The following is a 12,904-nucleotide window of genomic DNA, read 5'->3' as shown; positions in this document are numbered from 1 at the left end:
GGGTTAACCTCAGCCTTGCTTTCAGTAGGCAGACACGTAGGATTTGGAACGAACCCGCTTGTTAGGATTTAACTATTATTTAACTTGCAGAACTGCTGAAATCTTTAAGTCACACATGCCTTTGCCAAGTCTTAAGTTTGAGACACTAGCACTGACCTGAAGGGCAGTACTCTCCTGGAAGCAGCGGTAACGTAATTGAATAAATGGGATTAGGTCTCACGCTCCTAACACACACGCTTTCACATTCCTTGAGAAATCCCAAACACATTGCAACGCAACTAACACCTCAGTCATCCCTGACACTTCTCATCTCTCTTCTCACACATCTGCAAGTTGCCTTTTGTGCTCTGCAGAGATCACTAGCACGTTTTATGACTCAATGCACAAAGTATCCCCAAAACGGAGAGGGAAATTTGCATTTGCTAGGAACGCAGACTTCCAATTTCCTAAGTGCTTAAAGGTCATTTGGGACGCTCTCGTTAAAACTGATACTTTCTCTAGATCTGTTCTTATTCTTGTCCCCTCACATTTTTAATGAGTCTTTGGAGAAGCTTTTCTTGCTCATCATTTTTAAGCTCTCAGTAGGACAAGAGGCAATTATATGCTTAATCATGATTACAGATTTGCTGGTCGCAATTTTAGAGGTCTCAAAACAAAAGTCATTAGATTAAATATTCTTTCTGGCTTTGTATGAGAGGGACAAGAAGAACTGTCATTTCGAAACAGAATGGGCTTTCTACTTGGCTTGTTAGCATGAGCCAGCAAGGAAGACAGGGCTCAGAGAACCTTGTCTCTGTTCCCAGCTCTGCCACTGAAACGCCGTGTAAGTGCACGACTCATTTCAGCGGTCTGCGTCGCCCTCATCCCTCCCACTCCATTTCTGCCTTGCCTATCTAGACTCAGCCTGTTCAAGTGTACTGTCACAGTGTGTCAGGTACTTAAAGTTCACCAAGGCTGCTGGTAAAAGAGAATATGAAGTTGCTCTAAACGTCTCCCGCAAAAGCAACAATATATTCAGTAAAGTAAGGAGACTGCCAGGCATGCAAAACAGAACTGAACTGGACATGAGGTGGAAGCATTGCTCTTTGCATATCCTCCTTCCAGATAAGCCTCAACCATGCTCTGTTCCTAAACAGACAAACAATGTTTCACACCATTACAGACTTCCAGTTTTCCCTATGACCCAGACACAAAAAATTCGGGGCTGAAACTAATGGTCAGAGAGGCTGAAATAAAAATGCTCTTTTCTACCACATACTGATCAACATTCACACTGATCACCTGAAAATGCCTGGGTCAGCAATCAAGCTCTCAGCGGGCTCAGAGCAACGAATGGTTGGATTGACATTGCTTTCTAAACCGTGTGGAGGTAAGATCCCCTTCCCTCCAGCTGACAGGTAAATTTAAGTGTCTGCTTTACAATGGAAAATGCCTGCCTCTCAGTTCAAGGTCATTTTTCTTCCATCCACAGTTAGAGGTATATGGCACATTAAGTCATATCATTCCCCTGTCATGTTGGAGAAGGGGGGAGCTTTTAAGCCTGTGCAGAGCACTCAGGGTTATAGAAATAAATATGGCTTTATATAGCAGCTTTCACATTCAAGATATCTCAAAGTGGTTTACAAAGTAATGAGTCAGATAATAGGACTGCAGCAGCTGTGTAGGTAAATGCACCAGAAATTAAGGCTGAGAAAACAGATATCTTTTTTTTTTATTATTCTCTTTATTTGCGTTTCTGCAAAACATGACTGCAGCTTCAGTCTGACTAACGATCATCAGTGACTTCTCAATTTAGAATGCACAGGTTATTTGATATTCCAGTTTATTTTAATTTTCAGATTAACTCCATGATTAAAGCTCTCAATTAACTCTAATAAATACTGTTCCAGCAAAACCAGAAAAACTGCTAGACACCTTACTGCACATACTTCCCCTGTCTTGCCTGCAGTGTAAGGAAGGCCTCCTTGTCTGATCGCTAGTACCTCAACTTGCAGTTAGTTCAGAATCACACAGCTATTTCATTTTTATTCCCCTTTCTCTCCCTCACCATTAGCTATGCAAAGCACACCCTCAAAGACTGATTAACACAGTGTTGTGAGGACTCCACGGTTTACTGTGTTGAAACCAGAGAAAGTACATACTATATGTAAAAATGTATGTCTTCTAAAAAAGCCATACCTTGAGGGAAAAAAAATAATTAAAAAAAAAAATAAATCAACCCAAGATCCAACAACTAAGATGCATTTTGCATAGATTCTCCTTTCCCGGGTTCCATGGACAAATGGGCGCTCTCATTCTTCTTCCCATCTGAGTCACCTAGCTAGATGTCATGGATGAAGTTGTTTTGGAAAAATCTTGTCCCTAAAAAAAGTGGTGTTTTTTTTTTTGCAGACAGACTTGTTTTTGGGCTGACTTTGTGCAAGAGTCACACGGAACAACTGTTAAAGAATAGTGTGGGAGGTCACCTGGGGCAGCTTCCTGCTCAAAGCAGACTCAACGCTGAATTCATACCAAGTGATTTACGGTTTTGTCCAGTCAGGTCTTGAAACTCTTCAGCGATAGAGAACCCTCCAGAACCTCTCTGAGGAACCTGTTCCAATGCTTAATTACAGGGCATTAGCCTCCATTTTTGTGGGCAAAAGAATACCAGATGGGACAGTCAGAATATCCCAGACAGATGCTTTAAGTACGATTTTGGAGATATCTGTCTAGCATTGAGTTTTGAAAGCATCTGGTCACGCATGCCTCCGAGAAAGACATCCACACTCCTATTACTCCGAGAGGCACAGCCTTCACAACGCTCACCCAGAGCTATAACTACTTCCTTCACTTATCCACACACTATTTCTGGAAATCTGGCAAGGGATTTAAATCAACACTGCACCACTTTTCTGCCTCATCTGTTCTGAAATTTTCTGCTGTTCTCTTAACTTGCCAAGTAGCTTCGTCAGCAGAACTTTGCTGCAGTACTTTTGATGGACACTAGAGATAATCATAACTTTGTGCAACAAGGCTTTTGTAATTGATTCTGACATGAAATTTCATCTCTAAATTCCAACAAAAGCTGAGTTCCTCTTCCTTACGTTTCACAATAATACTGGGGAAGCAATCAGGACAACTTTCTCATTCACACCCCTCTTACCATATCCTTTTTTATGCTTATGCTAAAAGGAGGGGAAGTCTCTGCTCTTTCATAGTTGTTAACTGAAACTGAGTTAAGTGGCATGGTAGAAACCTGACATAACGCAACAGTGACGGATGGATGGAATTCAGTTACAGTTATGTGGGATAAGCACCTCTCCACCACCTCCTGCTTTTATTCTTGGCAGACCTTCTTGGCACATTCTCATTTTACAAACAGTCCTTGAGCAGCATCTGTATAATGAGCTATGCTCTGTAATAACAGGCATTCTTTTTCAGAGTAACAATTAGAATTGCTTGTAGAACAAAAATGCTAAATGAGACACGCAAAAACATACACACAAGCTGAAGGGTGGGGAAAGAAGAGTGTTAACCATTCCTAGCTGGGGCAAATGGTACAAGGAAGGCTGTGAAAAGAAAAAAATATGACTGACAACTATCACTTCCAAACACCAACTACTTTATCATCAGGAATGTTAGCCAAGTAGAAAGGACATGAAAATCCAATCAGTGGTTTAAGGGTTAAGACCCTCCATTGCTATAACTAAAGTAAAGGTAGCTGGGCTGTAAAACTTGCCAAGGTCTTGAGTTATGTATTTGTTTCTGTATGTATCTATTTATACAGAGCATCTTAAATAATACAGTTGAACCTCTCCAGAAAAACACACAGTAAGTGTAATATGCATAGCAAGAACACTAATTCATAGTATTACATGTTTTCAAAATACTCTCTACAACATGAACTTTTCAGTCCATTCACACAATATCCCGCTGGGGCAAGGCACTGCCATCCACCTTCAACAGAAATTGTATTTTTATTTAATTTTTCTATCACTGTGCTAGCAACAGTTGTGATACACAACACTTTTGTGTCTATCTTTTGCTGTTTTTACAAACATATCATGTACACTCCAGCTGCACTGGTTATTACAGTAGCAGTGAAAATACCAGTAGTTACGCTAGTGAAGGCAGTGCAAGCAGCAGACACTTCATGAACGAGTTCACTACAGCCCCAGCATCTGAATGCAATTAACTTGCCTAAGGCCATGCAGTAAGTCAGTAGCAATGCTGGAATGTGAAAATGAGACTTTCTTACTTCCAGTTCTATCTTTTGCTGAAGCTCCAGATCACTCCATCTCCTTAGTAGCTGCTGTAATTACCATGTGCTTGAGTGGAGTTCCTGCTGTTTAGTTTTTCATAGGCTACGTTATTACGCAAGCATATACAGCCTGTTCTAGTTTAAGACGGTATAACCACACGCATAAGTCTCATTTTCTGTGCATTTGTAACTTGGCCACAAATTCAAATCAAGCTGGAAAGGGAATTTACTACCTGGGATTCTTGTCTTTTGAAGATACTGCTAGTTATTATAATAGATCTATATTCACAGGCATCAGCCTTAGGTAAGAAGAAGCTGGAAGCTGACTATGGAGTTATTTTATAGTCCCACGAGAGTCATAAGTGAAAGAACCTAAAGATGGAGAGGGAGAATCTTGTCTCTAACTGCCATCTTTTCGCCTCCATGCACTGAAGAAGACTGAATATTCAAGAACTCAAGAGAAGGACAAAAAGGAGGAATAGTTGTGGATGTTCATTCAACTATTTCCAGGATAACCAAAGTACCTTCGAGGTGAGTCAGATCTTTCTCATCCAGAAGGAAGTGTTTGAAACAACTCAGAAAGCAAGCTGTCTTCCTAACTCATCTTGCATGTCATCTCTAACTGTTAAGACAGAGGTAGAAAACAAAGGGAAAAGGAGGAGCTCTACAGGCAAACAAATTATAGCAGAGCTAAGAAGTTATGGACAAGAACTTATGACTTCATGAAGGGCTTAACACTCTCAACCCTATACAAATATAGAGCTGAATAAAATTCTCACATCACTACAATTGCTCCTCCTGCCTCCCCATCCCAGCAGTTGTTTCCTGCTACTCCCTCAGCTTAAACTTCAAAGCTACATAACCTAAAACTGAAAAAGACGTTCACACTATGAATCCATACTGGGGGTGGGGAGACGTTAGTGGCATTTAACTATCACGGCTGAAATTTCTTGTCCAGTTTACAGAACTCCTCCAGTTCTCTCTTAACTGGGCAATTTATAGGATTGTCTAAGCACACACATTGTGTTTCCCCTTACTACAGCTACAAGAGCTTTTCTGTTCCACAGATGCCATTTCACCTTTACCAGGAATCTAGCCTGTCTCATCTGTAAACATAATTCTTGCCTGGATGTCCGTGTGGACAAAGCAAGGGACAGGAAAACATGGCTCAGAGCTGCAATGTCAAGGCATTCTCAGAAGTGAGAGAGCAATTATTTGACAAATATGGTAGCAATTACCAGAACGCAAAGCCAAAACTATTCTTCACATTCCTGAGCAGACAGATAACACCAGAGTACGAGCTAGTCCTGTAACGGTCTCAAATTCCTCTCACATGATTTGGTGGAATAACTAAACCTTGTAGAGCAGAGCTGTGTGAGCCTCAGCAGCATTACTGTACGCAGTTACCATGTAGAGTTTCAGTCATATCATTAGTATTTCTCACAGAAAAATATTTGTTTCCTCACAGTCTCCAAATTGTTAGGATAGAATCGTATAAAAAGTAAAAAAAAGAATTAGCAGCAGAATTCAGAAAGGTCATACACTTGAGAAAAGCAAGGTTGAACTGTGTGTCCTTACTGACTACTCCTGCAAAAATAACAACTACAAATATACAATATTAAATGCCTACATGAATGCAAGCGATCACAGTAAAACTACAGGTAAGGCAGACATGCATCTTCCACCTCAAGACAATTCTGTTTGTAAAACAGTGCATGCCTGTGTCAGTGAATAACTAACGTAACTAGTGATTGACAAACATTGCCATACCTAGGTAACTACTGAACTACAAACATCACTTAAGTCACCTGTGCATCAAGAGAGAGGTAAAAGGATATAGCACTTGAAGAGAGCCACATTTGGCCTCCAAATGAACAGTAACATAAAAAAAAAAAAAAAAAAGAGAACCTTGGACACTCAGTGATGTTCAGTGATATAACTTACCTCTGCAAAGGTTTGCTGACTACCACACAGTAGAATATCTTGTTTTATTAAATTCAGATTCTATCAATATAATGCAATACAAAAGCATAACTGTGCCCTTAACATATTTGCCAAAGCCCTGTTGCAGCAGCATGCACCAAGATAAAAGCCCAAAGATTTTGTCTAACTGCTGCTGTTTAATGCCTTGCATGACTGTCTCTCATTGTGGGTATGCGTGGGTAAAACACGCTGTCTGGGGAAAATCTGCTGCTTTAACTGCTCAGCTAGTTTAATATCTGTTAAAAATAGGCAGAAGTTGTTTTGTTTCTTTAAATTTTATGCTATTAAGTCATGTAGAAGGAAACAGAGGTCATTCTGTGGACAACATCCTTCAAAGGCCAAGCTGTTCAAGGCTTACAACCTGCACAAAATCAACAAGGAAGGAACAACCCCTAAGAAATGTGCTAATGATTTATTTTATGCAACATCTGTGCAGCAAGGTGAGCTTATGACAAGACAAGATTGTGAATCACTAACTACTCAGACTGTTTTAGCAATGAAGTCCAGCAGCTGTGCATGGGTGTCACAAGTAAGAGCTTCCACCTGCAGAGCACAGCTCAGCAAGCCAGGAAGGAACCCACTGCCATGTTTCAACCAGCTCTGAACAACCAAGTGGTTCAGCATAGGAACTGCAGAAGGCTGTGACAATAAGAGCAGAGTATTCCAGAACAATTAGCAGTCAGCGATGGAAAGAGTGTGTACGCAAGAAAGGAAATAACCACAGGTGCCTGCTCTGAATTCCTCACAGACATCAGGAAAAAGAAAGAATTTACAGGTACCGGGCTGGAGAAAGTTTGGCAAGGGCAGGCTCCATATGGGAATTTTGCTATTCAAAGTAACAAATTTTCTCTGACTGAAAGCACTGGAATACGTATGAGAAATCTTTCACTGCTTTGTAAATTATGAAAAACACATGGGACAAAAATGAACACTCTACTTAGTAAAGCAACAGAAATAAGAGATACTTAATAATTCTGATAGGAATTCTCAACAGCGTGTATGAAATACTTAAGAGATGTTAATATAAGAACATGTTACTTGCTCTCACAGAGGAGATCTTTCCAGTCCCTCAATTTCCACTAGCAGGCACAGGAGGGGTGTGGATGGTACTATTAATCAATCAATTCTACTCACTCACTCACAATACGACAATCAAAATTAATGATTGAAGGAAGCTGGAAAGGGTAGGTGAGTGCTGGAGTCAACTTATAAAGATTTTAAGAAAGCAAATTAAAATGGCAGTGAAATGAGAACAGCAGCTTATCTGAATTACAAACCTAAAGTCAGAGTATAGCTTCAGTGAAGTTTCACTCTCCCCACTACATTTCCTTTAGCTGAAGATAAATTGCCAACATTTTTGTAATCTACTAAGTTAAAGTCATTACTCTGACAGTGCCAGGAAGTCTAATTTCCTGGAGCAGTAACACAAAGATTTATAAGTGAATTTAAACACTCACCTTCTGGAATAGAAAATCTATCATCAGCATCAGGATGCATGGAAAGCAACTGAGATAATGATAACGGAGAAAGAAGAAATTCACCTGCTGACAAGTTCACCCAAAATCTCATTCCCTACCTAGACAGGCTGCTGACCAAGGTAAGTGTATACACAAAGCTGAGCTTTCAAATAAATTCAGCTTTTCTGTGAGGTCTCTGCTGCAACAAAATAGACTTGTTCAACTATAAGCAGCTTTAGCACTAGTTCAGTATTTCTGTTTGACTCTCTCCTAAACTTACGTTCCTATTAAAGTGGAAGTAAGCTTAAATTGTCAAAATGGAAATGATAAATTAAAAACCACTTTAATAAGTGATTTAAAGGAGAGAATGAGTCAGCTCACCCAGCAGGCTGAAAATGTAGCTACACATATCTCATGGCTAAAAACTTTCAACTCCCTAATGAGATAAACAAAAATAATAGCTGAACTTCAACACCTGAAGCATTTTTAGAGCATCCACTTCTATGCCATTAGATGTATGTGTGCATAAACAAGAGGCCACGAGATTTGCTTAAGCCAAATAGCGCAGAGATCTGGATTTAATTAGGAATAACCTGCTGATTCCATATAAAAAGCTGTTTTGCTCTTCTGGACTTTCTCCTCCCATGCTCCAGCACTGATGAGCAGAGGCAGACAATCCAACACCTTCACATCAGGAGGATTAAATGTTACCACCTTTATAACATCTTCTGAGGGGTGACACATATCAATGCTGATTCTTTTCAGAAAACCTTATCGCACAGTCTGCCATCTGAGACACTGCTTTCCCCTGCACAGATATGATTAATCCTGATCTTCCCCTGAATGCACGAGCCTCCTGCCACTATCCCCGTGTAGAAATAAGGACTCTGCGAACAAAGCAAAGGAATTATACTATGCTATGTATTTAATGTGCACACAGGAGAAATCAGCATTTCCACCACGGTAGTACCGAAGAGAACACGCTGCAGAGGAGACAGCCAACACCACTGTCAGTGACCTACTTTATACTGGGGAAGGGATTTCAGAAAAACTCTTCTCCCCCTCCCCCAGAAGCAGCAATTTTTGAAAGGGCTAAATTTAGCAAGGTCCTGAGGACAGCACTCAATTTCTTGTCAGTGCTGTCCCCTTCTCACACGGCTCTACGCGAGCTCTTATCACTTCCCCCTAAAATTTATCTTCTCTCTCTCTTCGATTGTCAGAAAAAAAATATGCTTCTTTCAACAAAGAGGAAACAAAAAGCTTCTCTTCCACAATCCTGCCTCATGAGGACAGCAGTACTCTGGACACTGGCAGAGCATATATATTTATTTTCTAGTATCAGATGAGACAGCTTCTGAAAGCACTGCAAGTTCTCCTGTCTGACATTATCCAGTTTACCACAGCTAACAACCCTGAACTGGAAGCTTTCCCTTGCCAGAATGCCTAGCACATAAAATTATTAAAGGCTTAGAAATGGTTTCAGGGCTGCTCAAATGCTGTGCTGCAGCAAAATCTGATTTCCATTAAAAAACCAAGAGCAATCAGAAGAAAAGGAGGCCCTAGTTCATAACTTCGAAAAAAAGAATTGCCTTCATTCATTCATTCATTCCTCTCCAGTACAAACAAATTCCAGGAAAAAAAAAATTAAAAAAAAAAAAAAAACTAGCATTTAAACTAGGTAATAACTCAAAAGACCCTTTGGAGTGTTCAGGATATGAATGTGTTCCCAAGCTGCCTTGAACAAAGACTGAGAAAACCTCTGCCTGCCACACAGACACTAACTCGTCCCCACCCCCCTCAACTAGAACCTGAAGTTTCTGGTTTTATGATATTCACTACAGGATAGGCAGAGATTCCTGCAATTAAAGTAATTTGCAGATGAAACGAAGTTTCCAGAAATGATAGGAAATAGGTCTGAACTAGTTCACTGCTTCTAGTTTGCATGTTTTCAAGTGATCATAAACACGCTATCAATTAAGCTCAGTGACCATACCTAAGAATATTTTATAGGGAAATCGTAATGTCAAGTTCTTGAAACCTCATCTTTAGATCCACCAGACAAGCATCACGGATGTTGACTATAAGATTACAGGAAACTTAACAACACCGCATCCCAATATTTGTTAACTACCACAATGTCCATTTGCTGTATTGCACGAACAAATCTTACTACTGCAGTTTCATTTGTCCACTAAGATTCCAGCTGAAAACTCGCTTTAAGATGGCCTTAATAATACATGAAAGAGCTTAATCTACAATTGCTGATTTTTGAAATAGCACTTCATTGTGTCACTCAAACTGAGTGCTTTTGATCATTAAAACTTGCATGATTTTTTTCAATCTTAGTAACGAGGTTGTGCTTCAGCTGAGAGCTGATCTCATCAGAGTCAATTATACTCTACAGCATAGATCTGACCAGAGCTTTTAAGGGTTTTAAAACTGCCATTTTATTTTTCTTATCTTACTGAACAATCCAAAGTCCTTGCAATCTTGTTAGAACCTTTAATATCCACGAACTCTCATGTAAGCTAGATGCTTAGCAGAAAACTACTAGTAAAAAAATGAACAAAAATGCATCACTGAATTTATTTTTTACTCTTGGCACTCAAGCGAATAAGTTTCTCATGCCTCTTTCCATGTCAAAGGGCTTCTTTCAAAATGCTGTAGAAGTAATTTCCTGACCTTATCTAGCATGAGATATGTAGTCAGACTAAAATCTATTCTGCTTAGTTTAAATGAGCATATCTCAAAAATTATCAAACAAACCCTCTTCAAGAGTGTATGATTTCTAACAATGGAATACGATAATGAGCTGTGTAAGCTCAGAGAGACAGATATGTCTCCCAAATATGCCACAACATTTCTGCCATTTAACAGAGCCACATGAAAGATTTTTATCTTAAAGAAAGTTAGGCAAGATCCATTTCTCTGCAGAAATCCTTTCCATCTCTTCCCTTTAGTGGCACCTACATTCCAGTCACATTTAGAAAGGAATGAAAGTGCTGAAGCCCTTGCTACACTTTGCCTGCCATCCTTCCTTTCTCTGCATCCTTAAGACGTCTCCTTGCTCGGCAATGTAATGAACGCCCAGCCCTGAACCAATGACATTAAAGTGAAGCTTGATTAAGAAATTTCCTGCAGCTCTCCGAATAGGATGGCATTGCACCTTCTAAGGGGTACATTAGTATCTTGTGCCATAATGCATCAAATGAAAATCAGCGTTTAGACATTAGCCTAGAAACTGTACACATTGTAAAATGCGTCTGTAAATAGGTTAAAGCCATCTATGTATTAGGATTAGTTTGCATATCATCAATCAGAGCTTCACTGCCCATGAATTTAAGTGAGAGTGCAGCACTTGACATGTCTAACTATTATACCACTACTGACTACCAGTACATCTCTAAGGACTCTGTTGTTCCCCTCAGTTAACAGTAAGGAAATTAAAGCACAAATTAGTTGATTTGATCAAGGTCACTAAAGTAGCATTAATTCAGGTATCTCAAGTCCAAGGATCTCTCCATTGAGATGACACAGTGCCTCTTTATAATCTCCAAAAACGTACAAGTGATGCAGGAAGAGCTTAAGATTTTCCTTCTGAAGAACATAGTTCTGGGTATTCACAGATCATTAAGATGAGGTGCTATGGGAGAGCTTTTCCTGCAAGGCCAGGCTGACAGGGTGGCACCGCAGCAGTTGCCATGACAATGGCTGAATCTTTGCAATGACATTGCACACACTGTGCAAATCTGAAAACATCGTCCAATGCTTTCAGAAGCCTGACAACATCCCAAATCATGTCCTTATCTCCAATTTAAAAAAGTACCATGCATGCAGGAAAGGAATGCAGGTTGTTTGTGAAAGATTTCACCTCTGCCAGAGCTGAAATACAAAAGCACAATGCAGAAGGAATTTTTCTGTGACCACCCCGATTTTGGAAAACTACAAGTATTAATTACTACAGATAGAGAGGAATACTGTGTTCAGGTGAACTGACTATGAGTAAAGACAAAAAAAAAAAAATTAACTAATTCCCTCTTACTCTCCAACTCATTGGAACACTAAAGAACTACAGAGTTGCCAGGGAGGGGAGAAGGTTAGTGGTACATACACTCACCTAATGCATTTCACAACTCCTTCATGTCTAGTGCAGACAATTGCAAATGGAGTTGTAAAGGAAGAGAGCACGCACTCACCCCCCTATGGAGTTACCTAACACCAAACCAGGTGGGCTTCTACAAGATTCCACCAATTCAGTGCCTTTCTATAAAAGCTGGTTACATCCACTATTGAATACCAGATAACAACAAGCACTGATATGTGTATTATTTCAATTAACTGAATACAAAAGAAAGAGAGCAGCCTGATACGTTCACGTTTCAAGTCCCTTTAAGAGCCTCCAACTCCCAGGCTACTTGTTATTTCCAAAAGCACAAACATTAGCATTACCTTTTGCTGCTTCAGACCGCTTAGGCAAATCAAGTGTATCAAAATTCCTGTCCAAATCTCCATTCTTCTTTCCTGTGCAAAAAAAAAAATAAGACAACAGATGGAAAAGACTGTCAGCATACTGACAGGTAAGCTACCATCATGTGCATCTACAACATGAGAGAAGATAGAGACTCAGAATATAAATCACAGACTATTACCCAGACTTGTACATATCTGACTTGCAATCCAGCTGCATAACTGTGGTTTTAGCATAAGCAACTTTGGGACAAAAAAATCTGTGTTACTTTCAGGTTGATCCACAAACATGCTTAGCACTAGCATTTCTGTGGGTCTTAACAGTGCTTAAAATCTTGGAAAATCGAGCCATTTCCTTTCTTGGCAAAGCTACGCCCCTTCCTCAGAAGCCCTGTACTTACTTGGTATTTTCACAGAGGAATTCTGACCTGAAGCTTAGCTCAAGCAGAAACTGAGCAGCAGAGCAAAAACCAACAGTCTTGCTTTGCAATCTCTATTCTCATTGCAACTATCAGGCAAGAAGGTCTGCATTTAATATACTGTACAGACATCAGCCAACAACTTTACTGACTGAAGGGCAATTCAACATTAAGTGTCATTTTGACTTATTTATTAGAAACTAATGGAAATAATTCCATGCTTTCATTAAGGGACAGTTTCAAACCATTACATCAGCTTTAATTTAAACAAATTACTCATAGAAAGTAGAACAAAACCTAGACTTTAGATGACTTCAATTTGGGAATTCTGGGTTACG

The 12,904-nt window shown here is 39.8% G+C and overlaps 1 protein-coding gene across 3 annotated transcripts in view; it reads right to left on the bottom strand.

Moving 5' to 3' along the window:
- ARVCF (ARVCF delta catenin family member) overlaps positions 1-12,904 on the bottom strand; it is a 271,742-nt gene that overhangs the window by 32,550 nt on the left and 226,288 nt on the right. For all 3 annotated transcript variants that reach the window (XM_086761839.1, XM_086761841.1, XM_086761840.1), the window contains one exon: positions 12,130-12,201. In XM_086761839.1, the coding sequence (XP_086617965.1) occupies positions 12,130-12,201 (72 nt within the window). The remainder of the gene's footprint in view (positions 1-12,129; positions 12,202-12,904) is intronic.

Source organism: Chlamydotis macqueenii, chromosome 17, assembly GCF_036417535.1.
Source record: "Chlamydotis macqueenii isolate bChlMac1 chromosome 17, bChlMac1.mat, whole genome shotgun sequence".
Lineage (NCBI taxonomy): Eukaryota > Metazoa > Chordata > Aves > Otidiformes > Otididae > Chlamydotis > Chlamydotis macqueenii.
This window is presented reverse-complemented; position numbering and strand designations above follow the sequence as displayed.